Below are 25,281 nucleotides of genomic sequence, written 5' to 3' on the forward strand. Positions count from 1 at the left end.
AGCGTATTTACAAGATCAACAGCATCTGTCTTCCCTGGGAACATTCTTGAGTCCTACCCCATACCTACTGAATCAGAATCTTTGGGGTTGGGGCCTGGTCATCCCTTAACCAGGCATGAACTTTGTCCTGATATATTGCTAGGGCTGGAAAAATACCTCAATCCTTGCTATGCCTCAAATCTATTATACTTGTAGATGAATTTAGGTAAAAATCCATGTGCTTCTCTTACAGGGAATGTTTATAAACACTGACTTGGTTCTCCTGGTTCTTAAACCATGCTCAGCCCAAGTGAGACCACTGCTCATTCAGGCAGAGAAACCAGGGTCAGTATCCTTGAATGGTGTCTAGCACTTTTATCAGTGTCCTGGACAGCCATTTCTCTACCTATATTTTTTAAAATATCTACAACTGTGACATGTGAAGACCTAAAATGGGTGCTTCTGTGTATCTCTATATAGTACAGGGGTTTTCACACTGTGAAAATTTATCTGGAGTATATGTTGCTTCAAGAAAAGCATACAGAAAAGGGTTCTAGAGTCAGATATGGGTCCAAATCTAGGTTCAACTAGTTTTATGAACTTGGGTAAGTTACTTAATGTTCCTGAGTCTCAGCAGCTTCATCTGTGAAATGGGTCAGTGTTTCTGAACTCATTGATTTGTTGTAAGAATTAAATGAGCAAAGCAATGCGAAACACTAGCACAAAGCCTGACACAAAGCAAGTGATCAGTGAAAGATAGTTAATATTCCTGATCCTTTGTGAGATACTCATTAGTACCTTATCCCAGGAAAAAACAAAGCCAAAGATTTTTGGGTTAAACCCCTTCCCCCCAAAATAGAACAGCTTTCTTGGGGGAAGGGAATTTATATTTCCTTTTGATTATTATATACAGGCACGAAGATGAAACTTTTAATTGAAACAAACGTATCCCCATACTAGCCCTGAGAGATACAGATATTACTAAGTGTACAGGTTTTACATATGAGGGTCAAAGAAATTAAACTGAGGTTCAAAGAGATTAAAACCCATGTTAGAGTCTAGATTAGAGTTTATGTCTGTACGACTCCAAAGTCCATACTCCTTCCCCTATATCATGCTCGGGTTCTTATTTTAAATTCATTTTATATCTGGGTGATGTGTGGGTGGACTGCTCTTCACCATTCATTTTGGCCAAAGTGTCAGAGATTGAAACTTAATTCTGACAAATGTGTACCTTTGTCACAAGGACGATAGAAAGGGCATGCCTGTCTTAGCATAAATCCACTTAACCATCAGAAAACAGCTTCAGTTTCATTCCCACAGGAGAGTAGGTGGCTTCCTTTGTGGATATAAGGGCCATGCTTTATTTTTCTGGCTTCATTTACAGGAGCCATTCCTTTGTGCCTGAATCTTGCTTTGTAATGAATTCGGGGGAGCTCAGATGGGGCACTACAGATGCAGACTGTCAGCAGCTGTTGAGTCTTTTGTTGTTGTTGTTCCTTTTTGTAGCTGTTGAGTCTTGAGAGTCCAACCTAGGGCCATGTGGTCTACTGAGGCAGAGTTCAAGGAGCCAGAGGATGAGGCTGCTCCAAAAGGCTCTATTTTAGATATAAAGCTTAGACTGAATGGCTGGGCATAGTGACTCATGCCTGTATTCTAAACACTTTGGAAGGCCAAGGTGGGAGGATCACTTGAACCAAGGAGTTTGATACCAGCCTGGGCAACATACGGAGACCCCATCTCTACAGAAATTTTTTTTAAAAATCAGCTGGGTGTAGTGGTGCATGCCTGTAGTTCCAGCTACTCAGGAGGCTGAGGTGGAAGAATTGTTTGAACCCTATAGTGAGATGTGATCAAACCACTGCACTCTAGTCTGGGTGACAGAGAGAGAGAGCCTGTCTCAAAACACACACACACACACACAACACACACACACACACCTCAGAGTAAAAAGGAAGGAGATTAAATTTAATCTTCAAGAGCCAAGAGGAGTTAGGACTTGAGAAGGTAGCATATTAGGAAGCAAAGGCTCTGGAGACAGAAGACTGCTTGGGTTTGAATCCCAGTGACAAGCGAGCAGTTTACTTCATCACTCTGACTTAGGTTCACTAGAAGCAGAGCCCAAGAAGGGGTTCCTTAGGTCATTGATTTTTTTGAGACAGTGTCTCGCTGTGTCACCCAGGCTAGAGTGCAGTGATGTGATCTTGGTTCACTGCAACCTCTGCCTCCCTAGTTCAAGCGATTCTTCTGCCTCAGCCTTCCCAGTAGCTGGGATTACGGGCGCCAGCCACCATGCCTGGCTAATTTTTGTATTTTCAGTAGATATGGGGTTTCCCCATGTTGGCCAGGCTGGTCTCGAACCGCTGACCTCAGGCAATCTGCACACCTCGGCCTCCCAAAGTGCTGGGATTACAGGTGTGAGCCACCGCACCCAGCCTAGGTCAGTGATTTATTCAGAAAGTAGTTTCAGGAAAAACTTATAATGGAATGAGGGAAACCTGTTGGTTTCAGGAAATGTTGAGCCTCACCCTGATTCCACAGAGGATTCTGGAGCACGAAGTGCACCACAGAAATTGTTCAGCCCAGGTACTGGGCTGTTCAAATTGCACATCAGTCAATTACTGGAAGGTGGGTTATAACCTCCCAGCAGTCTCCAGATGAGGTGACTCCCATAAGCTAAGGTTGATCTGGCTGTTAGCAGTTTTGGGAATGGGTGTACAGTTTAGGTAGAAAAGGGGATCTGGTGGGATATCAACATCTGTTACACACTCAGCTTTAGATCCTCGTTTGTTGAGCAAGGATGGTGGTAATTAGCACTTACCTCATAGGATTGTGGATAACAAAGAATATACATAAAGCAGGAATGATAGCTTTTGTATACTGAAGCTAGGAGGGTCCTGAGTGATTACAGTGAATAATAGTTTCCAAAGATTTATTTTTATTCCTTGATATTGCTTGATACCTGGGTGACTGGGCTAGCTAAAAAGTAAAGAGTTGGTAAGATCCATGGCTTGAAAGTTTCAAGCAAGATATGTTAGTTTTCTGCTGCTTGCTATAACAAGTTACTATAAACTTAGTAGCTTAAAAGAACATAAATTTAATTTATTAGCATACAGTTCTGTATGTCAGAAGTCTGACATGGATCTCAATGGCCTAAAATCAAAGTGTCAGCAGGGCCACATTCCTTTCTAGAGGTTGTAGGGGAGTATCTGTTTCCTTGCCTTTTCTAGCTTTTAGAGGCTGCCCACATTCCTTAGTTCATGGCCCCTTCCTTTTTCAAAGCCAGCAATGGCCAGTGGAGTCTTCTCATGTTGCATCACTCTGACAGTCTCTCTCCTGCCTCCCTTTTCCTCTTGTAAGGACTTTTGTAATTACACTGGGTCCACCTGGACAATCCAGGATAAAGTCTGCATCTCGAGATCCTTAACTTAATCACCTCATGTAAGTCTCCTTTGCCATGCTTTATTTTTCCAGCTTCATTTTGTAGGGACCATTCCTCTGTGCTTGAATCTTTCTTTGCAGTGAATAAGGTAACATATTCACAGATTCCAGGGATTAGGATGCAGACATCTTTGGGAGGCCGTTATTCTGCCTATTACACAAGAGTTGAAAGACTTTTCTGTAAAGGGCCAGATAGTAAAAAATTTAGGCTTTGTGGGGTGTATGGTCTTGTTACAATATTTAATTCTGCCATTGTAGCAAGAGAGCAACTATAGACAATACATATATGAGTGGGCATGACTGTGTCCCAATAAAACTTGATTTAGGAACACCAAAATTTGAATTTCATATAATTTTCATGTGCCACAAAATATTCTTCTTCTTTTGATTTTTCCCCAGTTGTTGAAGTAGATAAAATCCAGTCTTACCTTGCAGCCTGTACAAAAACAAGGAGCAGGTTGGATTTGGCTTGTGGGCTGTATTAGTTTAGAATATTTTTGTCCTAGCTCATTTAAAGTTTTAAGAAACAATCTTGAATATTTGCAATAATTTCTTTACCATGCTTGGCTGGTTGTCATACATATTGCAGACCTCAACCTTGTGATCTGTACTCCTTCTGTTTGATTTTTGTTCCCTGGGAGAACCACTTTCCTTTTAATTTTTCATGGAAATTGCTGAAGGTAAAATGATGATAGTTGGTCTATGAAATCTTGTTCCAGTGTGGATGGTAAATTTTTGGAAACACAGGCACAATGAGAAGAATACTGAAATTATACGAGTTAATCAGAGAAAGTAACCTGTGTATTGACATTCCTATTTTTTCCCATTAAACCAGAGTCACTCAGAATATTGTTAACATTTTATTGGAGCTGGCTAGATTGGTTAGAATGAAGAGGTAGGTGACAAAGAAGTGTGTAGCATAATAAAATAGAAAGTATTATATTCAGGAGCACCTTGCTGAGGATAGTGTGCCATCTTACAATATATTATGCCTACCTCTGATTTATTGGATGTGATTTTCTCTTTAAAATATGATACACTTTTCTTGCTATAATACTCATGCCCCTTGCTGAATGATAGTTGAGCATGAAACACTCATTTTTTTTTTTTTTTCCTTTTTTCTTTCTGTTAGGTCAAGGGGAAGAGGACCCTGGGAGAAAATATTGCTGATAATGGAGGCCTGCGGGAAGCTTTTAGGGTATGCGCTGCTACATTTGCTGTGGTTCTAAAAATCAAGCCATAAAACACCATATGGGTGTCCCTCAATTCATACCACAGCCATGTTCTTGAGGAGTTAGATATTATGGAATTTCTGTAAATAGAAGTGTGTCTCCCTGTTGACCCTATTATATAAATAGAACTATATTTCTTTCTTTTTGGGGTGTAAAGTCACCCTAAAGAATAATATTTATTAAGAATCATGTATTTAAAGAATAGCTTTTAGAAAATACATTCACCATCAGATCGAAGCATGCTACAGCAATCTCCTTGGGGCTAGGTTCATTTGTTTTCCTGAGTACAGGTGTTTCTGTAGTCTTCCTATAAATTTCTCTGAAAACATCAAACTTCTAAATTATGACCAGAGGGCAGTGGTTCTCATATACTGGGCCAAGTGATAGTTCCTAATAACGTTTTCATCATCCATTAGTTTGTGGTCAAATAAGAAGCATAAGGATAATGCAGAAAGATTTCATAAAGCTAAATGCATTCAATTTAATGACCAGACTGTTATTCCCGGTTATATCCTTCCTATATTCTAGTTGAAATATACTTTATTTTATAAAATGAGGGCACTAGAAGATGATAGTTTTTCTCTTATGTGTCAAAATGAAAAAAGGTGATATGCAGACCCCAGAATGTATTGCCATAGGGGCCTTGCCATTGTATTAGATTTGTTTGTCCCCTGGTAGGAAGAGAAAGAACAGCTTTTTTTCCCCAAGAGTTATTTAATATCTGAACGCTTTGGTCCAGCTGCTTTGGTATACATTGAGCATAAGGCCTTTCTGCAGGTGTACCTGCCTCACTGGTAAGCAATAGGACATGGACTTGTTTCCAGGTGTTTCTTTTCTTAAAGAAAATTTTGACATGATGCATTTTGCACGTGGCAGGAGTAGATATTTACTATTCCTGTGCTAGATGAGAAAAGAGAAAAACCCACCATTGCAGAGACTCATCTCTTCTTCTCTCACCAGGCTTACAGGAAATGGATAAATGACAGAAGGCAGGGAGTTGAGGAACCTCTTCTACCAGGCATCACATTCACCAACAACCAGCTCTTCTTCCTGAGTTATGCTCATGTGAGTAGACTGAGGAAGGGGCATCAGGGATGAGATGCAGGACTTGAATTTGCTCCCTTGATCAAAGATTTCAAAAAGTTTAATGGTATGACTTTGATTTTTAGCAAAAGTTTTATCTTGCTGATTATTTTTAGGGTAAATCTCACCTCCTTAACGTTCTATAGTACATAATTAATTAACTGATTGAATCAAGGTGTATTGGTATTTTTTAAATCAAATGGGTTACTAGCCCTGCGGTAATTCATTTGATAGTTCCTCAATGTATCTTGACTTCTTAATGTGTTTGATACTATTTGTAACCATTTCTAATAACTTGTTCTTTGGCTTTCACGGGCCTGCCCTTTCCTATATTGCTTCTCCTTTGCCTCATTTGCTGACTTTATGCCACCACTCTCAGCCTGTGGGGGACCCTCAGGGTCATGTTCCCAACTATCTAATGCATATGCAGAGACCCTTAGAGCTGAAAAAGAACAAAGGCAAGGAGAGTCATGTCACTCTTTTGTGAGTTTAATAGGCTCTTGGAGCAGAAATTGAAAGGAAGATGTGCACGAAATACAGCACAATTCTGAGTTTGAGTCTCTGGCTAATGAGGCAAGTGCCAAATCTTTATTAGTTATTACACTGGTTCATATCATAAACATACAGGCAACCTCTTCAGTCAGGGATAGGTCAATAAAGGTTTTCTAATGAATGGCCTCACAGTGGGCAAATGTGTATGTGTATGCTCAAAGCTAGACAAAAATTTTCATCAGTACAACCTTTTGTTCCTAAGTCTTTGCTTTCACTGCTAAGTAAGCTCATTCTCACACAGGTCTTTGCTCAAAGCTAGACAACAATTTTCATCGTACAACCTTTTGTTCCTAAGTCTTTGCTTTCACTGCTAAGTAAGCTCCTTCTCACACAAGTCTTCTATAATTCACTTTGGTCAAAGGATTCTTGCTTGCCTGGGGTCTTTTATTTCTTAAAGCTAATATAAAAACACTAAATAAATTATTATTTAGCATCCTGATGTCAACAAAACTCTAGTCAACAACATGACTTACCTTTTAGTCTTCCTGTTTCTATCATCTCATCCTATATTTAGATTTTCCTGGTTAGAAAGCCTGGATTCTTAGGTCTTATTTGATGCATCTGTCCTCATTTTTATAACATGTATTCCAGAAGCCAGATGTTTCATACTTTTTAAAAAATTATACTTTAAGTTTTGGGGTACACATGCAGAACGTGCAGTTTTATTACATAGGTATACATGTGCCATGGTGGTTTGCTGCACCCATCAACCCGTCATCTACATTACGTATGTCACCTACATTAGGTATTTCTCCTAATGCTATACCTCTTCTAGCCCCCAACCCTCCAACAGGCCCTAGTGTGTGATGTTCCCCTCCCTGTGTCCATGTGTTTTCATTGTTCAACTACCACTCATGAGTGAGAACACGGGGGGTTTGGTTTTCTGTTTTTGTGATCATTTGCTGAGAATGATGGTTTCCAGCTTCATCCATGTCCCTGCAAAGAACATGAACTCATTCTTTGTTACGGCTACATAGTATTCCATGGTGTATATGTGCCACATTTTCTTTATCCAGTCTGTCATTGGTGGACATTTGGGTTGGTGCCAAGTCTTTGCTATTGTGAACAGTGCTGCCATAAACATGCGGGTACATGGCATCTTTACAGTAGAATGATTTAAAATCCTTTGGGTATATACCCAGTAATGGGATTGCTGGGTCAAATGGGATTGCTGGTTCTAGATCCTTGAGGAATTGCCATACTGTCTTCCACAATGGTTGAACTAATTTACACTCCCACCAACAGTGTAAAAGCGTTCCTATTTCTTTACATCCTCTCCAGCATCTGTTGTTTCCTGACTTTTCTAATAGGCTTGAGGTGGTATCTCATAGTGGTTTTGATTTGCATTTCTCTAATGCCCAGTGATAATGAGCATTTTTCCATATGTTTGTTGGCTGCATAAATGTCTTCTTTTGAGAAGTGTCTGTTCATATCCTTTGCCCACTTTTTGATGGGGTTGTTCGTTTTTTTCTTGTAAATTTGTTTCAGTTCTTTGTAGATTCTGGATATTAGCCCTTTGTCAAATGGATAGATTGCAAAAATTTCTCCCATTCTGTAGGTTGCCTCTTCACTCCGGTGATAGTTTCTTCAGCTGTGCAGAAGTTCTTTAGTTTAATTAGATTCCATTTGTCAATTTTGGCTTTTGTTGCCATTGCTTTTGGTGTTTTGGACATGAAGTCTTTGCCCAAGCCTCTATTCTGAATGGTATTGCCCAGGTTTTCTTCTAGGATTTTTATGGCTTTAGGTCTTATGTTTGTTTAAGTCTTTAATCTATCTTGAGTTAATTTTTGTATAAGGTATAAGGAAGGGATGCAGTTTCAGTTTTCTGCATATGGTGAGCCAGTTTTCTCAACACCATTTATTAAACAGGGAATCATTTCCCCATTGCTTGTTTTTGTTAGGTGTGTCAAAGATCAGATGGTGGTAGATGTGTGGTGTTATTTCTGAGGGCTCTGTTCTGTTCTGTTGGTCTATATATCTGTTTTGGTAGCAGTACCATGCTGTTTTGGTTACTGTAGCCTTGCAGTAAAGTTTAAAGTGAGGTAGTGTGATGCCTCCAGCTTTGTTCTTTTTGCTTAGGATTGTCTTGGCTATATGGGCCCTTTTTGGTTCCCTATGAAGTTTAACGTAGTTTTTTCGAATTCTGTGAAGAAAGTCAGTGGTAGCTTGATGGGGATAGCATTGAATCTCTAAATTACTTTGGAAAGTATGGCCATTTTCACAATATTGATTCTTCCTATCCGTGAGCATGGAATGTTTTTCCATTTGTGTTCTCTCTTATTTCCTTGAGCAGTGGTTTGTAGTTCTCCTTGAAGAGGTCCTTCACATCCCTTGTAAGTTGTATTCCTAAGTATTTTATTCTATTAGTGGCAATTGTGAATGGGAGTTCACTCATGATTTGGCTCTGTTTGTCTGTTATTGGTGTACAGGAATGCTTGTGATTTTTGCACATTGATTTTGTATCCTGAGACTTTGCTGAAGTTGCTTATCAGCTTAAGGAGATTTTGGGCTGAGACGATGGGGTTTTCTTAATATACAATCATGTCATCTGCAAACAGAGACAATTTGACTTCCTCTCTTGCTATCTGAATACCCTTTATTTCTTTCTCTTGCCTGATTGCCCTGGCCAGAACTTCCAACACTATGTTGAATAGGAGTGGTGAGAGAGGGCATCCGTGTCTGATGCCGGTTTTCAAAGGGAATGCTTCCAGTTTTTGCCCATTCAGTATGATATTGGCTGTGAGTTTGTCATAAATAGCTCTTATTATTTTGAGATACGTTCCATCAATACCCAGTTTACTGAGAGTTTTTAGCATCAAGGGGTGTTGAATTTTGCCAAAGGCCTTTTCTGCATCTATTGAGATAATCGTGTGGTTTTTGTCATTGGTTCTGTTTATGTGATGGATTATGTTTATTGATTTGCATATGTTAAAACATCCTTGCATCCCAGGTATGAAGCCAGCTTGATCATGGTGGATAAGCTTTTTGGTGTGCTGCTGGATTTGGTTTGCCAGTATTTGATTGAAGATTTTTGCATCGATGTTCATCAGGGATATTGGCCTGAAATTTTCTTTTTTTGTTGTGCCTCTGCCAGGTCTTGTTATCAGGATGATGCTGGCCTCATAAAATGAGTTAGGGAGGATTCCCTCTGTTTCTATTGTTTGGAATAGTTTCAGAAGGAATGGCACCAGCTCCTCTTTGTACCTCTGGTAGAATTCGGCTGTGAATCTGTCTCATCCTGGACTTTTTCTGGTTGGTAGTCTATTAATTGCTGCCTCAATTTCAGAACTTGTTATTGGTCTATTCAGGGATTCAACTTCTTCCTGGTTCAGTCTTGGGAGGGTGTATGTGTCCAGGAATTTATCCATTTCTTCTAGATTTTCTAGTTTATTTGCATAGAGGTGTTTGTATTTCTGTGGGATCAGTGGTGATATCCCCTTTATCATTTTTTATTGCATTTATTTGATTCTTCTCTTTTATTCTTTATTAGTCTGGCTAGTGGTCCATCTATTTGGTTGATCTTTTTAAAAAAACAGCTCCTGGATGCATTGATGTTTTTGAAGGGGTTTTCATGTGTCTATCTCCTAAAGTTCTGCTCTGATCTTGGTTATTTCTTGTCTTCTGCTAGCTTTTGAATGTGTTTGCTCTTGTTTCTCTAGTTCTTTTAATTGTGATGTTAGGGTGTCAATTTTAGATCTTTCCTGTTTTCTCTTGTGGGCATTTAGTGCTATAAATTTCTCTCTACACACGGCTTTAAATGTGTCCCAGAGATTCTGGTACTTTGTGTCTTTGTTCTCATTGGTTTCAAAGAGCATCTTTAGTTCTGCCTTCATTTTGTTATTTACCCGGTATTCATTCAGGAGCAGGTTGTTCAGGGTTGTTCAGTTTCCATGTAGCTGTGTGGTTTTGAGTGAGTTTCTTAATCCTCAGTTCTAATATGATTGCACTGTGGTCTGAGAGATTGTTTGTTACGATTTTCTTTCTTTTGCATTTGCTAAGAAGTGTTTTACTTCAAATTATGTGATCAATTTTACAATAGGTGCAATGAGGTGCTAAGAATGTATATTCTGTTGATTTGGGGTGTAGAGTTCTGTAGATTGCCTATTAGGTCCGCTTGGTCCAGAGCTAAGTTCAAGTTCTGAATATCTTTGTTAATTTTCTGTCTCGTTTATCTAATATTGACAGTGGGGTATAAAGTCTCCCACTATTATTGTGTGAGAGTCTAAGTCTTTTTGTAGGCCTCTAAGAACTTGCTTTATGAATCTGGGTGCTCTGTATTGTGTGCATATATATTTAGGATAGTTAGTTCTTCTTGTTGCGTTGACACCTTTACCATTATGTAATGCTCTTCTTTGTCTCTTTTGATTTTGTTCATTTAAAGTCTGTTTTATCAGAGATTAGGATTGCCACTTCTGCTTTTTCCTTTCCATTTGCTTGGTAAATATGCCTCCATCCCTTTATTTTGAGCCTATGTGTGTCTCTGCACGTGAGATGGGTCTCCTGAATACGGTACACCGATGGGTCTTGACTTTTTCCAGTTTGCCAGTCTGGGTCTTTTAATTGGAGCATTTAACCCATTTACATTTAAGGTTAGTATTATTATGTGTGAATTTGACCCTGTCATTATGATGCCAGCTGGTTATTTTGCCCATTAGTTGATGCAGTTTCTTCATAGTGTTGATGGTCTTTACAATTTGGTATGTTTTTGCAGTGGCTGGTACCAGTTGTTCCTTTCCATGTTTAGTCCTTCCTTTAGGAGCTCTTGTAGGGCAGGCCTGGTGCTGACAAAATCTCTCAGCATTTGCTTGTCTATAAAGGATTTTATTTCTCCTTCACTTATGAAGCTTAGTTTGGCTGGATATGAAATTCCTGGTTGAAAATTCTTTCCCTTGAGAATGTTGCGTATTGGCCCTCACTCTCTTCTGGCTTGGAGAGTTTCTGCCTAGATATCCTCTGTTAGTCTGATGGGCTTCCCTTTGTGGGTAACCCAACCTTTCTCTCTGGCTGCCCCTAACACTTTTTCCTTCCTTTCAACCTTGGTGAATCTATTATGTGTCTTGGGCTGCTCTTCTCGAGCAGTATCTTAGTGGTGTTCTATTTCCTGAATCTGAATGTGGGCCTGTCTTGCTAGGGAGGGGAAGTTCTCCTGGATAATATCCTGAAGAGTGTTTTCCAACTTGGTTTCATTCTCCCTGTCACTTTTAGGTACAGCAATAAGACATAGATTTGGTCTTTTCACATAGTACCATATTTCTTTTCACTCCTTTTTCTCTAATCTTGTCTTCTCGTTTTATTTCATTGAGTTGATCTTCAATCTCTGACGTCCTTTCTTCCGCTTGATCAATTTGGCTGTTGATACTTGTGTATGCTTCACAAAGTTCTCGTGCTGTCTTTTTTAGCTCCATCAGGTCGTTTATGCTCTCTAAACTGGTTATTCTAGTTAGCAATTGATTTAACCTGTTTTCAAGGTTCTTAGCTTCCTTGCATTGGGTTAGAACAAGCTCCTTTAGCTCGGAGCAGTTTGTTATTACCCACCTTCTGAAGCCTACTTCTGTCACTTCATCAAAATCATTCTCCGTCCAATTTTGTTCCCTTGCTGGCAAGGAGGTGTTCTGGTTTTTGGAATTTTTAGCTGTTTTGTGCTGGTTTCTCTGCATCTTTGTGGATTTATCTACCTCTGGTCTTTGATGTTGGTGACCTTCAGATGGGGTATTTTAGTGGACGTGCTATTTCTTTCCGTTTGTTAGTTTTCCTTCTTACAAACAGGCTCCTCTGCTGCAGGTCTGCTGGAGTTCTACTCCAGACCCTGTTTGCCTGGGTATCACCAGCAGAGGCTGCAGAACAGCAAAAATTGCTGCCTGTTCTTTCCTCCAGAAGCTTCGTCCCAGAGGGGCACCTGCCAGATGCCAGCCAGAGCTCTCCTGTATGAGGTGTCTCCCAGTCAGGATACACGGGGGTCAGGGACCCACTTGAGGCAGTCTGACCTTTAGCAGAGCTCGAACGCTGTGCTGGGAGATCTGCTGCTCTCTTCAGAACTGTCAGGCAGGGACGTGTAAGTCAGTCTGCTGAAGCTGTGCCCACAGCCACCCCTTCCCCCAGGTGCTCTGTCCTAGAGAGATGGGGGTTTTAATTCCCTGACTGGGGCTGTTGCCTTTTTTTCAGAGATGCCCTGCCCAGAGAGGTGACATCTGCAAGTCTGGCTACCGTGGCTTTGCTGAGCTCCTCCCGGTTCAAACTTCCCAGTGGCTTCATTTACACTGTGAGGGTAAAACCACCTACTTAAGCCTCAGCAATGGGGGATGCCCCTTCTTCTCCCACCAAGCTCGAGCATCCCAGGTCGATCTTAGACTGCTGCTGTACTGGCAGTGAGAATTTCAAGCCAGTGGATCTTAGCTTGTTGGGCTCTGTAGGGTTGGGGCCCGCCAAGCCGGACCACTTGGCTCCCTGGCTTCAGCACCGCTTTCGATGGGAGTGAATGGTTCTGTCTTGCTGGCGTTCCCACCACCACTGGGGCATCAAAACAAACAAACAAACAAACAAAAAAACCACACACACAGAAAAACAAGAACAACAAAAAATCTCCTGCAGCTAGTTCAGTGTCTGCCCAAACGGCCGCCCAGTTTTGTGCTTGAAACCCAGGGCCCTGGTGGGGTAGGCACCGGAGGGAATCTCCTGTTCTGCAGGTTGTGAAGACCATGAGAAAAGTGCAGTATCTGGACTGGAGTGCACGGTTCCTCAGGCTGAGTCCCTCATGCCTTCCCTTGGGTAGGGGAGAAAATTCCCTGACCCCTTGCACCTCCTGGGTAAGGTGACAACCAGACCCTGCTTAGGCTCACCTTCTGTGGCCCTGCACCCACTGTCCAACCAGTGCCAATGAGATGAACTGGGTACCTCACTTAGAAATGCAGGAATCACCCACTTTCTGCGTTGATGTAGCTGGGAGCTACAGACCGGCGCTGTTCCTATTTGGCCATCTTCTAGTTCTTCTCGATGTTTTATACTTTTAAGTGCTTTTCAGATTCAACATCTTCTCTCCTGTTTTAGACAGTTTAGGCTGCTATAACAAAGTGTAAAAGTGTCATAGACTAGGTGGCTTATAAACAACAAATTTATCACAGTTCTGGAGGCTGGAAGTCTCAGATCAGAGTGCTAGTGGGATCGAGTTCTGGTGCGGGCTTTCTTCTGGGTTACACACAGCCAATTTTTCTCTGTGTCCTCACATGGTGGAAAGAGCTAGCTAGCTCTCTGGCCTCTTATATGGGTACTAATCCCATTCATGAGGGCTCCACCCTCATGATTTAATTGCCTCCCAAAGGCCCAACTCCTAATACCATCACATTGATTAGGGCTTCAACATAAGGATTTTGGGGGACAGAAACATTTAGTCCATAGCATCCCCATTACCCTATCTCATCATATATAGGCATAATCTTAATATCCTCTACTCTGGTTTATCCCAACAGCCTTATGGAATGTTAATCTGACTTCAGCATTTTTTTTTTAACCACTGTTTTACATACCATTGAAATCCCACTTTTATTTCATTACCAACCTGCTTGAAAGACCTACAGTGGCTCCCAAATGCCTACCACATTGAAGCCAAACACCTCCATCTGGCTTCCCAAATTTCCAACTCCACCTAATCCAATTCAATTTCCCATAACTTCATTGGGTGAGAAAAAAACTCAGCCTTAATGGGGCAAGTATCCTCACTTCTACCCTACAATGTCATGCCCATTACTGTCTCTCTGGCTTTGCTTCTGATTCTCCTTCTATAATGCAACCCTTCCTACTCTTCCCCCTCAGATGATTATTCAGTGTAAGCTTCATCCTTTAGGATCCATATTGAGTTCCATTACCTCCACATATTCCCAAGGACTCCAGTCCTTATTATTTTATTTTATCTTCAACTCCTTTTACACTTACTTTCATTACTATGCAGTTGAGTACCTAACTGCTCTCCAAATGTTCAAGAATTTTAGTTTTCATAGATAGAACTTTCTAGAGTTGGGATTGGCAAACTAGGGCCAAATATGGCCTGCTGTCTTTTTGTAAATAATGTTTTATTGGAAAGCAGCCACATTCCTTCATTTATTCATGATCTGTAGCTGGTTTTGTGCTACAGTGGCAGAGTTGAATAGTTGAAACAGGGACCTTATAGTCTTCAAAGCCTAAAATCTTTACCATCTGTCTCTTTCCAGAAAAAGTTTGCTAACCCCTGCTCTAGAGGACAAAGTACAGTGATCTATCAGTTCTTACTATTTACATCCTAGCCCACAACATCTCTTTGTAAAAAAAATAAACTAATTGATAGTGATGTTACTTATAATTCTGAAATGTTTCCAGATATAATACCAAACTATATCTGATTTATTTTAAACTAAAGAGATTTGGCGGGGGGTTGGAGGGATGGGGAGTGGAAAGCTATTTTATATCACTAGTGAGAAATTTATCTTGGATCTTTTCCCACTGACAGAATGAGGAGATTTTTCAATCTTTTGCACTTTAAAGTAAGTCTGCTTATAAGGGGTAAAATTACTTTCCCTCCTGGGAAGGTACTAAGAAAACAGTAGCAGGCATAATGTGTTTTCCGAAGTCTCTTAAGTGATATATTAAGCAAAGACAATACTATATTATAGTGTAAGAGTATAAGAAGAAATAATATAAGAAAAGAGGTTAAAATCAAATGCCAGAAACTACTTCACATTAGCCAGCTTCTGAGGAAATTAAGGAATCACATTACAAAACATATTCAAAGTCAAATTCAGAACCAATGTAACTGGTGGTTTATCTTCATCAAAAGCAACAACATCATATCACCTTTCCTGCTTTCTATATCCCTGCAGTTGCTGAGACCTCTCATTTTTCTCAGATATTCTAATCCTTCTACTTCTTTCCATTCTATTTTCTACTTATTTAGTGGATATCCATTCTTCCTGGTATCTATAAATAATCTAACTAGTCTCTAATTTCTTCCTTCCATTGTACACCCCTGCCAGATAAATCTTTTTAAAAATCTGGATTTTATTATTTTCCTACTCAAGAATGACTTTTAAATATAGTTTAAACACTCTGGCCAGCTGCTCAGGACTTCAGAAGTCTGACACTGTCCTTCCTCTCCCACTGCTGCCCGTTATGCACCATATACTCCAGCCTAGTTGAATGTCTTGTTCTCTTTCCCCTCAAACATATCTTTGCTCCCATTTCCCCCTCCACTTAGAATATTTTTTCCATATTTATGTGTCCTAGTTCAATTCATAAAGACCATATCATATCTCAAGTCATATGGCAAGTCAGGATAAAGTAGGTTATGCTGCAGAAACAACACAACAAAAGTTTATTTCTTGTTCACTCTCCATGTCCAACAGGAGTCAGCAGTGGGGCTCTTGTAGTTTTTACTCAAGAACTTGGGTTTTGGGCCGGGCACAGCCTGTAATCCCAGCACTTTGGGAGGCCAAGGTGGGTGGATCGCCTGAGGTCAGGAGTTTGAGACCAGCCTTGCCAACATGGCCAAACCCCGTCTCTCCAAAAAAAAAGAAATACAAAAATTAGGCAAGATGGCCTAATAGGAACAGCTCTGGTCTGCAGCTCCCAGTGAGACTGACACAGAAGGTGGGTGATTTCTGCATTTCCAACTGAGGTACCTGGTTCATCTCACTGGGACTGGTTGGACAGTGGTGCAGCCCACAGAGGGCAAGCCGAAGCAGGGTGGGACATTGCTTCACCCCAGAAGCACAAGGGGTCAGGGGATGTCCCGTTCCTAGCCAAGGGCATCCATGAGAGACTGTACCAGGAGGAAGAATGCACTCCAGTCCAGATACTGTGCATTTCCCACAGTCTTCGCAACTGGCAGACCAGGAGATTCCCTGCAGTACAGGGCTTGGCAGGTCCCACCCCCATGGAGCACAGCAAGCTAAGATCTACTGGCTTGAAATTGTCACTGTTAGCACAGCAGTCTGAGGTTGACCTGGGATGCTTAAGCTTAGAGTTGGGAGGGGCGTCTGCCATTGCTGAGGCTTGAGTAGGCAGTTTTACCCTCACAGTATAAACAAAGCCACTGGGAAGTTTGAACTAGGCAGTTTACCCTCACAGTATAAACAAAGCCACTGGGAAGTTTGAACTAGGCAGAGCTCACAGCAGCTCAGCAAGGCCACTGTGACCAGACTGCCTCTCTAGGCAGGGCATCTCTGAAAAAAAGGCAGCAGTCCCAGTCAGGGAATTATAAATAAAACCCCCATCTCCCTGGGACAGAGCATGTGGGGGAAGGGGCAGCTGTGGGCACAGCTTCAGCAGATGTAAACGTCCCTGCCTGACAGCCAGTGCAGCAGTCAAGCTCTGCTAAGGGTCAGACTGCCTCCTCAAGTGGGTCCCTGACTCCCATGTATCCTGACTGGGAGACACTTCCCATTAGGGGCCGACAGACATCTCATACAGGGATAGCTCTGACTGGCATCTGGCAGGTGCCCCTCTGTGGACAAAGCTTCCAGAGGAAGGAGCAGGCAGCAATCGTAGCCTTTGCTGGTGATACCCAGGCAAACAGGGTCTGGAGAGGACCTCCAGCAAACTCCAGCAGACCTGCAGCAAAGGAGCCTGAAAATCCACGAAGATGGGGAGAAACCAGTGCAAAAAGGCTGAAAATTCCAAAAACCAGAATGCCTCTTCTCCTTCGAGGATCATCAGCAAGGGAACAAAACTGGACGGAGAATGATTTTGATGAATCGATAGAAGTAGGCTTCAGAAGGTGGGTAATAACAAACTGCTCCGAGCTAAAGGAGCTTGTTCTAACCCAATGCAAGGAAGCTAAGAATCTTGAAAACAGGTTAAATGAATTGCTAACTAGAATAACCAGTTTAGAGAAGAAGAACATAAACGACCTGATGGAGCTAAAAAAGACAGCACGAGAACTTTGTGAAGCATACACAAGTATCAACAGCCAAATTGATCAAGCGGAAGAAAGGACGTCAGAGATTGAAGATCAACTCAATGAAATAAAACGAGAAGACAAGATTAGAGAAAAAGGAGTGAAAAGAAATGAACAAAGCTTCCAAGAAATATGGTACTATGTGAAAAGATCAAATCTACATTTGATTGGTGTACCTCAAAGTGATGGAGAGAATGGAACCAAGTTGGAAAACACTCTGCAGGATATTATTCAGGAGAACTTCCCCAACCTAGTGAGGCAGGCCCACATTCAAATTCAGGAAACACAGAGAACGCCACAAAGATACTCCTCGAGAAGAGCAACTGCAAGACACATAATCATCGGATTCACCAAGGTTGAAAGGAAGGAAAAATGTTAAGGGCAGCCAGAGAGACAGGTCGAGTTACCCACAAAGGGAAGCCCATCAGACTAACAGTGGATCTCTCTCCAGAAATGCTACAAGCCAGAAGAGAGAGGGGGCGAATATCCAACAGTCTCAAAGGAAAGAATTTTCAACCCACAACTTCATATCCAGCCAAACTAAACTTCATCAGTAAAGGAGAAATAAAATCCTTTATAGACAAGCAAAGGCTGAGAGATTTTGTCACCGCCAGGCCTGCCTTACAAGAACTCTTGAAGGAAGCACTACTATTAGTACCAGCCACTGCAAAAACATACCAAATTGTAAAGACCATCAACACTATGAAGAAACTGCATCAACTAATCGACAAAATATCCAGGTAGCATCATAATGACAGGATCAAATTCACAGATAACAATATTGACCTTAAATATAAAGGGGCTAAATGCCTCAATTAAAAAAGACAGACTGGCAAATTGGATAAAGAGTCAAGACCCATCAGCGTGCTGTATTCAGGAGACCCATCTCACATGCAGAGACACACATAAGCTCAAAATAAAGGGATGGAGGAAGGTCTACCAAGCAAATGGAAAGCAAAAAAACAAACAAAAAAGCAGAGGTTACAATCCTAGTCTCTGATAAAACAGACTTTAAACCAACAAAGATCAAAAGAGACAAAGAAGAGCATTACATAATGGTAAAGGGATCAATGCAACAAGAAGAGCTAACTATCCTAAATGCATATGCACCCAGATTCATAAAGCAAGTTCTTAGAGACCTACAAAGAGACTTAGACTCCCACACAATAACAGTGGGAGACTTTAACACCCCACTGTCAACACTAGACAGATCAACGAGACAGAAGTAACAAGGATATCCAGAACTTGAACTCAGCTCTGGACCAAGTGGACCTAATAGGCATCTACAGAACTCTACATCCCAAATCAACCGAATATACATTCTTCTCAGCACTACATCACACTTATTCCAAAACTGACCACATAGTTGGAAGTAAAACACTTCTTAGCAAATGCAAAAGAACGAAAATCATAACAAACAATCTCTCAGACCACAGTGCAAACAAATTAGAACTCAGGATTAAGAAACTCACTCAAAACTCCGCAACTACATGGAAACTGAACAACCTGCTCCTGAATGACTATTAGGTAAGTAACAAAATGAAGGCAGAAATAAAGATGTTCTTTGAAACTAATGAGAACAAAGACACAACGTACCGGAATCTCTGCGACACATTTGAAGCAATGTGTAGAGAGAAATTTATAGCACTAAATGCCCACAAGAGAAAGCAGGAAAGATCTAAAATTGACACCCTAACATCACAATTAAAAAAACTAGAGAAGCAAGAGCAAACACATTCAAAAGCTAGCAGAAGACAAGAAACAACTAAGATTGGAGCAGAACTGAAGGAGACAGAGACACGAAAACCCCTTCAAAAAATCAGTGCATCCAGGAGCCTGGTTTTTCAGAAAGATCAACAAAATAGACTACTAGCCAGACTAATAAAGAATAAAAGAGAGAAGAATCAAATAGATGCAATAAAAAATGATTGATAAAGGGGATATCACCACCGATCCCACAGAAATACACACCACCATCAGAGAATACTATAAACACCTCTATCCAAATAAACTAGAAAATCTAGAAGAAATGGATAAATTCCTGGACACATACACCCTCCCAAGACTAAACCAGGAAGAAGTTGAGTCCCTGAATAGACCAATAATAGGCTCTGAAATTGAGGCAGCAATTAATAGCCTACCAACCAAAAAAAGTCCAGTATGAGACAGATTCACAGCCGAATTCTACCAGAGGTACAAAGAGGAGCTGGTACCATTCCTTCTGAAACTGTTCCAAACAACAGAAAGAGAGGGAATCCTTCCTAACTCATTTCATGAGGCCAGCATCATGCTGATACCAAAATCTGGCAGAGGCACAACAAAAAACGAAAATTTTAGGTCAGTATCCCTGATGAACATCGATGCGAAAATACTCAACAAAATACTGGCAAACCAAATCCAGCAGCACATCAAAAAGCTTATGTTGGCTTCATACCTGGGATGCAAGGCTGGTTTAGCATATGCAAATCAATAAATACAATCCATCACATACACAGAACCAATGACAAAAACCACACGATTATCTTAATAAGGCATTCAACAAAATTCAACACCCCTTGATGCTAAAAACTCTCAATAAACTAGGTATTGATGGAACGTATCTCAAAATAATAAGAGCTATTTATGACAAACTCACAGCCAATATCATACTGAATGGGCAAAAACTGGAAGCATTCCCTTTGAAAACCGGCATCAGACACGGATGCCCTCTCTCACCACTCCTATTCAACATAGTGTTGGAAGTTCTGGCCAGGGCAATCAGGCAAGAGAAAGAAATAAAGGGTATTCAGATAGCAAGAGAGGAAGTCAAATTGTCTCTGTTTGCGGACGACATGATTGTATATTAAGAAAACCCCATCGTCTCAGCCCAAAATCTCCTTAAGCTGATAAGCAACTTCAGCAAAGTCTCAGGATACAAAATCAATGTGCAAAAATCACAAGCATTCCTGTACACCAATAACAGACAAACAGAGCCAAATCATGAGTGAACTCTCATTCACAATTGCCACTAATAGAATAAAATACCTAGGAATACAACTTACAAGGGATGTGAAGGACCTCTTCAAGGAGAACTACAAACTCCTGCTCAAGGAAATAAAAGAGGACACAAACAAATGGAAGAACATACCATGCTCACGGATAGGAAGAATCAATATTGTGAAAATGGCCATACTTTCCAAAGTAATTTAGAGATTCAATGCTATCCCCATCAAGCTACCACTGACTTTCTTCACAGAATTCGAAAAAACTACGTTAAACTTCATAGGGAACCAAAAAGGGCCCATATAACCAAGACAATCCTAAGCAAAAAGAACAAAGCTGGAGGCATCACGCTACCTGACTTTAAACTTTACTGCAAGGCTACAGTAACCAAAACAGCATGGTACTGGTACCAAAACAGATATATAGACCAAGGGAACAGAACGGAGGCCTCAGAAATAACACCACACATCTACCACCATCTGATCTTTGACAAACCTGACACACATAAGCAATGTGGAAAATATTCCGTATTTAATAAATGGTGTTGGGAAAACTGGCTAGCCATATGCAGAAAACTGCAACTGGACCCCTTCCTTACACATTATACAAAAAAAATCAACTCAAGATGAATCAAAGACTTAAACGTTAGACCTAGCACCATAAAAATCCTAGAAGAAAACCTGGGCAATACCATTCAGGACATAGGCATGGGCAAGGACTTTATGTCTAAAACAGCCAAAGCCAAAATTGACAAATAGAGTCTAATTAAAGAACTTCTGCACAGCAAAAGAAACTATCATCAGAGTGAACAGGCAACCTAGAGAATGGGAGAGAGTTTTTGTAATCGACCCATCTGAGAAAGGGCTAATACCCAGAATCTACAAAGAACTTACACAAATTTACAAGAAAAAAAAAAAACCAACCCCATCAAAAAGTGAGTGAAGGATATGAACAGACACTTCTTAAAATAAGTCATTTATGCAGCCAACAAACATGAAAAATGCTCATTATCACTGGTCATTAGAGAAATTCAAATCATAAACCACAACGAGATACCATCTCATGCCAGTTAGAATGGCAATCATTAAAAAGTCAGGAAACTACATGCTGGAGAGGATGTGGAGAAATAGGAACACTTTTACACTGTTGGTGGGAGTGTAAATTAGTTCAACCATTGTGGAAGACAGTATGGCAATTCCTCAAGGATCTAGAACCAGCAATCCCATTTGACCCAGCAATCCCATTACTGGGTATATACCCAAAGGATTATAAATCATTCTACTATAAAGATGCCATGCACACGTAGGTTTATGGCAGCACTGTTCACAACAGCAAAGACTAGGAACCAATGCAAATGCCCATCAATGATAGACTGGATAAAGAAAATGTGACACATACACACCATGGAATACTATGCAGCCATGTAGAAGAATGAGCTCATGTTCTTTGCAGGGACATGGATGAAGCTGGAAGCCATCATTGTCAGCAAACACACACAAGAACAGAAAACCAAACACCACGTTTTCTCACTCATAAATGGGAGTTGAACAATGAGAACACATGGACCCAAGGAGGGGAACATCACACACCAGGGCCTGTCAGGGGGTGGGGGACTAGGGGAGGGATAGCATTAGGAGAAATACCTAATGTAGAGGGCGGGTTGATGGGTGCAGCAAATCACCATAGCACATGTATACGTGTGTAACAAACCTCCACGTTCTGCACATGTACCCCGGAATTTAAAGTATAATAAAAAAAAATACAAAAATTAGTTGGGCTTGGTGGTGTGCACCTGTAATCCCAGCAACTTGGGAGGCTGAGGCAGGAGAATCGCTTGAAACCAGGAGGTGGAGGTTGCAATGAGTCAAGATTGTGCCATTGTACTCCATCCTGGGTGACAGAGCCAGACTCCATGTCAAAACAAACAAACAGACACAAAACTTGGGTTTTAGAGTCTGTATCTTGGCATGTGCTTCTGTGGATAACACAGAAGTAGAAAAGAAGGATAAGGATGTGTGCACTGGCCGTTAGTGTAGCATCTTCAATTGTTCTTAAGGCTCTTAAAACTTCTGTCAGGTTTTAAAGCTTCTGCCAGGAAGTAACATATATTACTTCGGCTTCTGCTCACACTTCATTGGCCAGAACAAGCCATATCGCCATGCCCAACTTCAAAGGAGATGGAGAAGTGTACATCAATCCTAGGCCCAGACTAGGGTGAAGCAAGCAAGGCACTCAGGGGCAGACTACTAACTTCTCATCACCATCCTCAATAATGGGTGGCTGATTCATTTTATTGATTTGAATGAGTATGGTTAAATTTGAGAAGGACTATTTCAAACATTAAATTCATTGAATGAATACACTAGTGGATTCCTGGGCACATATACGATTCTCTTGATTTAAAGCACTTGTCTGAAAACCTTTCTCACTTACTCAAATTGTGAAATTATTCACATTGATAGAATCTTCTACTCTGGGGATCAGAATAATAGATGTTCTTACCAATGACGGTTTTATTTGATCTACTAAAACTGTTTGTCATCCACTGATTCTAAAATTATTCTTCAGTATAATTTGGAGCATTTAAGACAGTAGAAAATACATAATTGGAATGAAAGCTCATTTGTTGGGATGCTTTTCTCTTCTAGGTGAGGTGCAATTCCTACAGACCAGAAGCTGCCCGAGAACAAGTCCAAATTGGTGCTCACAGTCCCCCTCAGTTTAGGTAAATGGGCAAAGGGGTGACGGTAGTTTTTAACAGTGCATCTCCCCCCTTTCTCCCCCACCCAGCCATCCAAGGGCTCTACCAGATAGGTGATCTGAAAAAAATCGCATATTGTGAACTGTATGATTTCCATTTTGCAGCCAAAAAATATCTGGCCACACAGAAACTAAGTATCTTCTTTCATTAGTAGTAAGCTGGTTTAGTCAGCACTCTCTCACCTGAATTTCTGCTGGTGGGTACTTGAACATATCTCTAGTCTAGTGCTACATTAAGTGCCAATGAGACTATACAAGACTCCAGAGGTAATTTGGAATCCAAATCATAGCTTTAGTATTACATCGCATTATCTTCCAGTTTTTGAAAGAGTCTCAGTAAACTGCATTATTGGACTTACTCAACTGCTTACTCTCTTGGTCCAAAAAGCCTTTATTGTCTTAGGCAAGGATGAGATTTGATGTACTCTGCCTTAAAACACCTAGAGCTATGGTTTACTTTGTTGTAAAGAATATCCCCTTTAATACCTCTTCTTCTTTCACACAGTCAAACAGCAAACATGAATGAATGGCCACTTTCTAAATAGCTCTGAACACAAAGGAGGATACATAGTATTATTTAGCAATTATAATTTATATCTAGAGTTAGAGAGTCTACATTTTGGCTTGCACTTTGGATCATATTTTGAAACAGTAGCTTATACAAAAAGGGAAGAGGATTATGAATTACAGTCTTATTTGTCAGAATGTATAAAACATTAAGTACAAATAAAATTAAAGTTAATATTACTCACCCTGTACTCGGTCCTATAGGTTGACAGAAATTTTCTGTAGTAGGGGAAAGATAAGTATGATGAGAAATGCAAAAACCATAACAATTTATATGTATTCATTCTTTGTTTAGGATATTATATCTGGATATCTTTATATTTAATGTTTAAATGAATCCATTAGCATATTGCAAGAAAGCTATCTAAAATTTCTTCTATATTTTAAAATCTTATTCCTAAGATCTTGCCTTAGAAATGCTTCAGAAATTTATTATAAATTACCCACTAGCATAAAAATCTAATCACTGTGTTGGAAATTTCTCCGCCACTGGGCTAAACTGTCATGAAGGCTGACGGTCTCGAATGTACTAAAATGTGTTCCCACTGACAAATGGTGCAGATGAAACCACACAGTAGATTAATTACTCAACAGATACAAGTTTTCAGAAACTTATTTCCTTTAACTAGTTGCCTGTAATGTTGAATTTTACAGTGTATGCTTACTAATTATCAGCTATATTCTATCTTTAACACTTGCCTAGGGTGAATCATACTATGAAATATGCATCCCTACCCATATATTCAGCTAAAACACAAGCGGTTATGAGGATTTTTTGGATATAGTGCATTACATTTATTCAAATGCCCGTAGGTAACAAAGTCATTAGGGAAGAAATAGTGACTGAGAATGCTGAGTCTCTAGTCAACCCTTTGAACATGGAGTTGAGTAAGAAGTAGATGAAAGGGGGAAGTTTTTTTGTGTGTGTGCTGGCTTGTTACTGAGGTCTGCAGTAACTGTAGATTTTGAGTGCAGCAGAAATCACACAACGGCAATATCACTTCCAAAAGACAGCTGCAATCAAAGTACTGCATAGGAATCCAGTCTTTACTGTAGTTGGAAGCCTATAAGAATGTGATATATTGGAGCTAACTCCAGTGAAGAATTACTCATCAGTAATAACTAGATACCATTCATTAATTGATTGTTGCATTAATCAAATTCTGGGCAACTATGAGCTTCCATACCTAACACTAATTCAGAGAAAATGTTTCTGTAGATTGAATGAATTCTTTAAAAATAGCGGGAAATGCAACAACATGGATGACTCTTACAGACATTATATTCGGTGAAAGAAGTCAAAGACCAAACAGTACATACCGTGGATTCCATTCACATGAAGTTCAAAATCAGGCAAAGCTATGGCAATAGAAGTCAGAATAGTAGTTATCTTTGGAGATGCTGTTGGTATGGAACAGGCGGGAGCCTACTGGGTGCTGGAATGTCTTGATCTGGCAGGTAGTAATACGGGCACATACACACAAAAAACTGTCATGTTCTACATGTAATATTTTGTATAGGTCAGTTATATTTTCTATAAAGTTTTTAAAAAGTTAGAAAAACTAATACTGGTGACAATACAGTTTTATAAGAATTTGAAGACTGTTGGAAGAGTAATGGGGCATTTGCTTGGCATTCAGGAGATGCTGGTTCTAGTCTGTTCATTTTTTTTTGAAAAGTTGTCTCCCTGTAAATAGATTAAAAGAATGGCAACATTCTTTTTAGCAATATTCTGCTATAGTTTTATACAGAACCTGTTGATGT

General features: G+C 40.3%; 1 protein-coding gene and 1 long non-coding RNA gene across 2 annotated transcripts in view; one reads left to right on the plus strand and one right to left on the minus strand.

Moving 5' to 3' along the window:
* PHEX (phosphate regulating endopeptidase X-linked) overlaps positions 1-25,281 on the plus strand; it is a 231,379-nt gene that overhangs the window by 202,652 nt on the left and 3,446 nt on the right. Inside the window, exons 19-21 of the mRNA XM_005593167.5 lie at positions 4,553-4,618; positions 5,613-5,717; positions 22,839-22,915. Coding sequence (XP_005593224.1) covers positions 4,553-4,618; positions 5,613-5,717; positions 22,839-22,915 — 248 coding nt within the window. The remainder of the gene's footprint in view (positions 1-4,552; positions 4,619-5,612; positions 5,718-22,838; positions 22,916-25,281) is intronic.
* The window catches only part of LOC102141690 (uncharacterized), a 58,282-nt gene that overhangs the window by 32,713 nt on the left and 288 nt on the right, over positions 1-25,281 (minus strand). The window contains exons 2-3 of the long non-coding RNA XR_001487714.4: positions 24,838-25,204; positions 23,703-23,736 (exon numbers count right to left, since the gene is read on the minus strand). This is a non-coding gene — a long non-coding RNA (uncharacterized lncRNA). The remainder of the gene's footprint in view (positions 1-23,702; positions 23,737-24,837; positions 25,205-25,281) is intronic.

This window comes from Macaca fascicularis, chromosome X (genome assembly GCF_037993035.2).
Source record: "Macaca fascicularis isolate 582-1 chromosome X, T2T-MFA8v1.1".
Classification (NCBI taxonomy): Eukaryota; Metazoa; Chordata; class Mammalia; order Primates; family Cercopithecidae; genus Macaca; species Macaca fascicularis.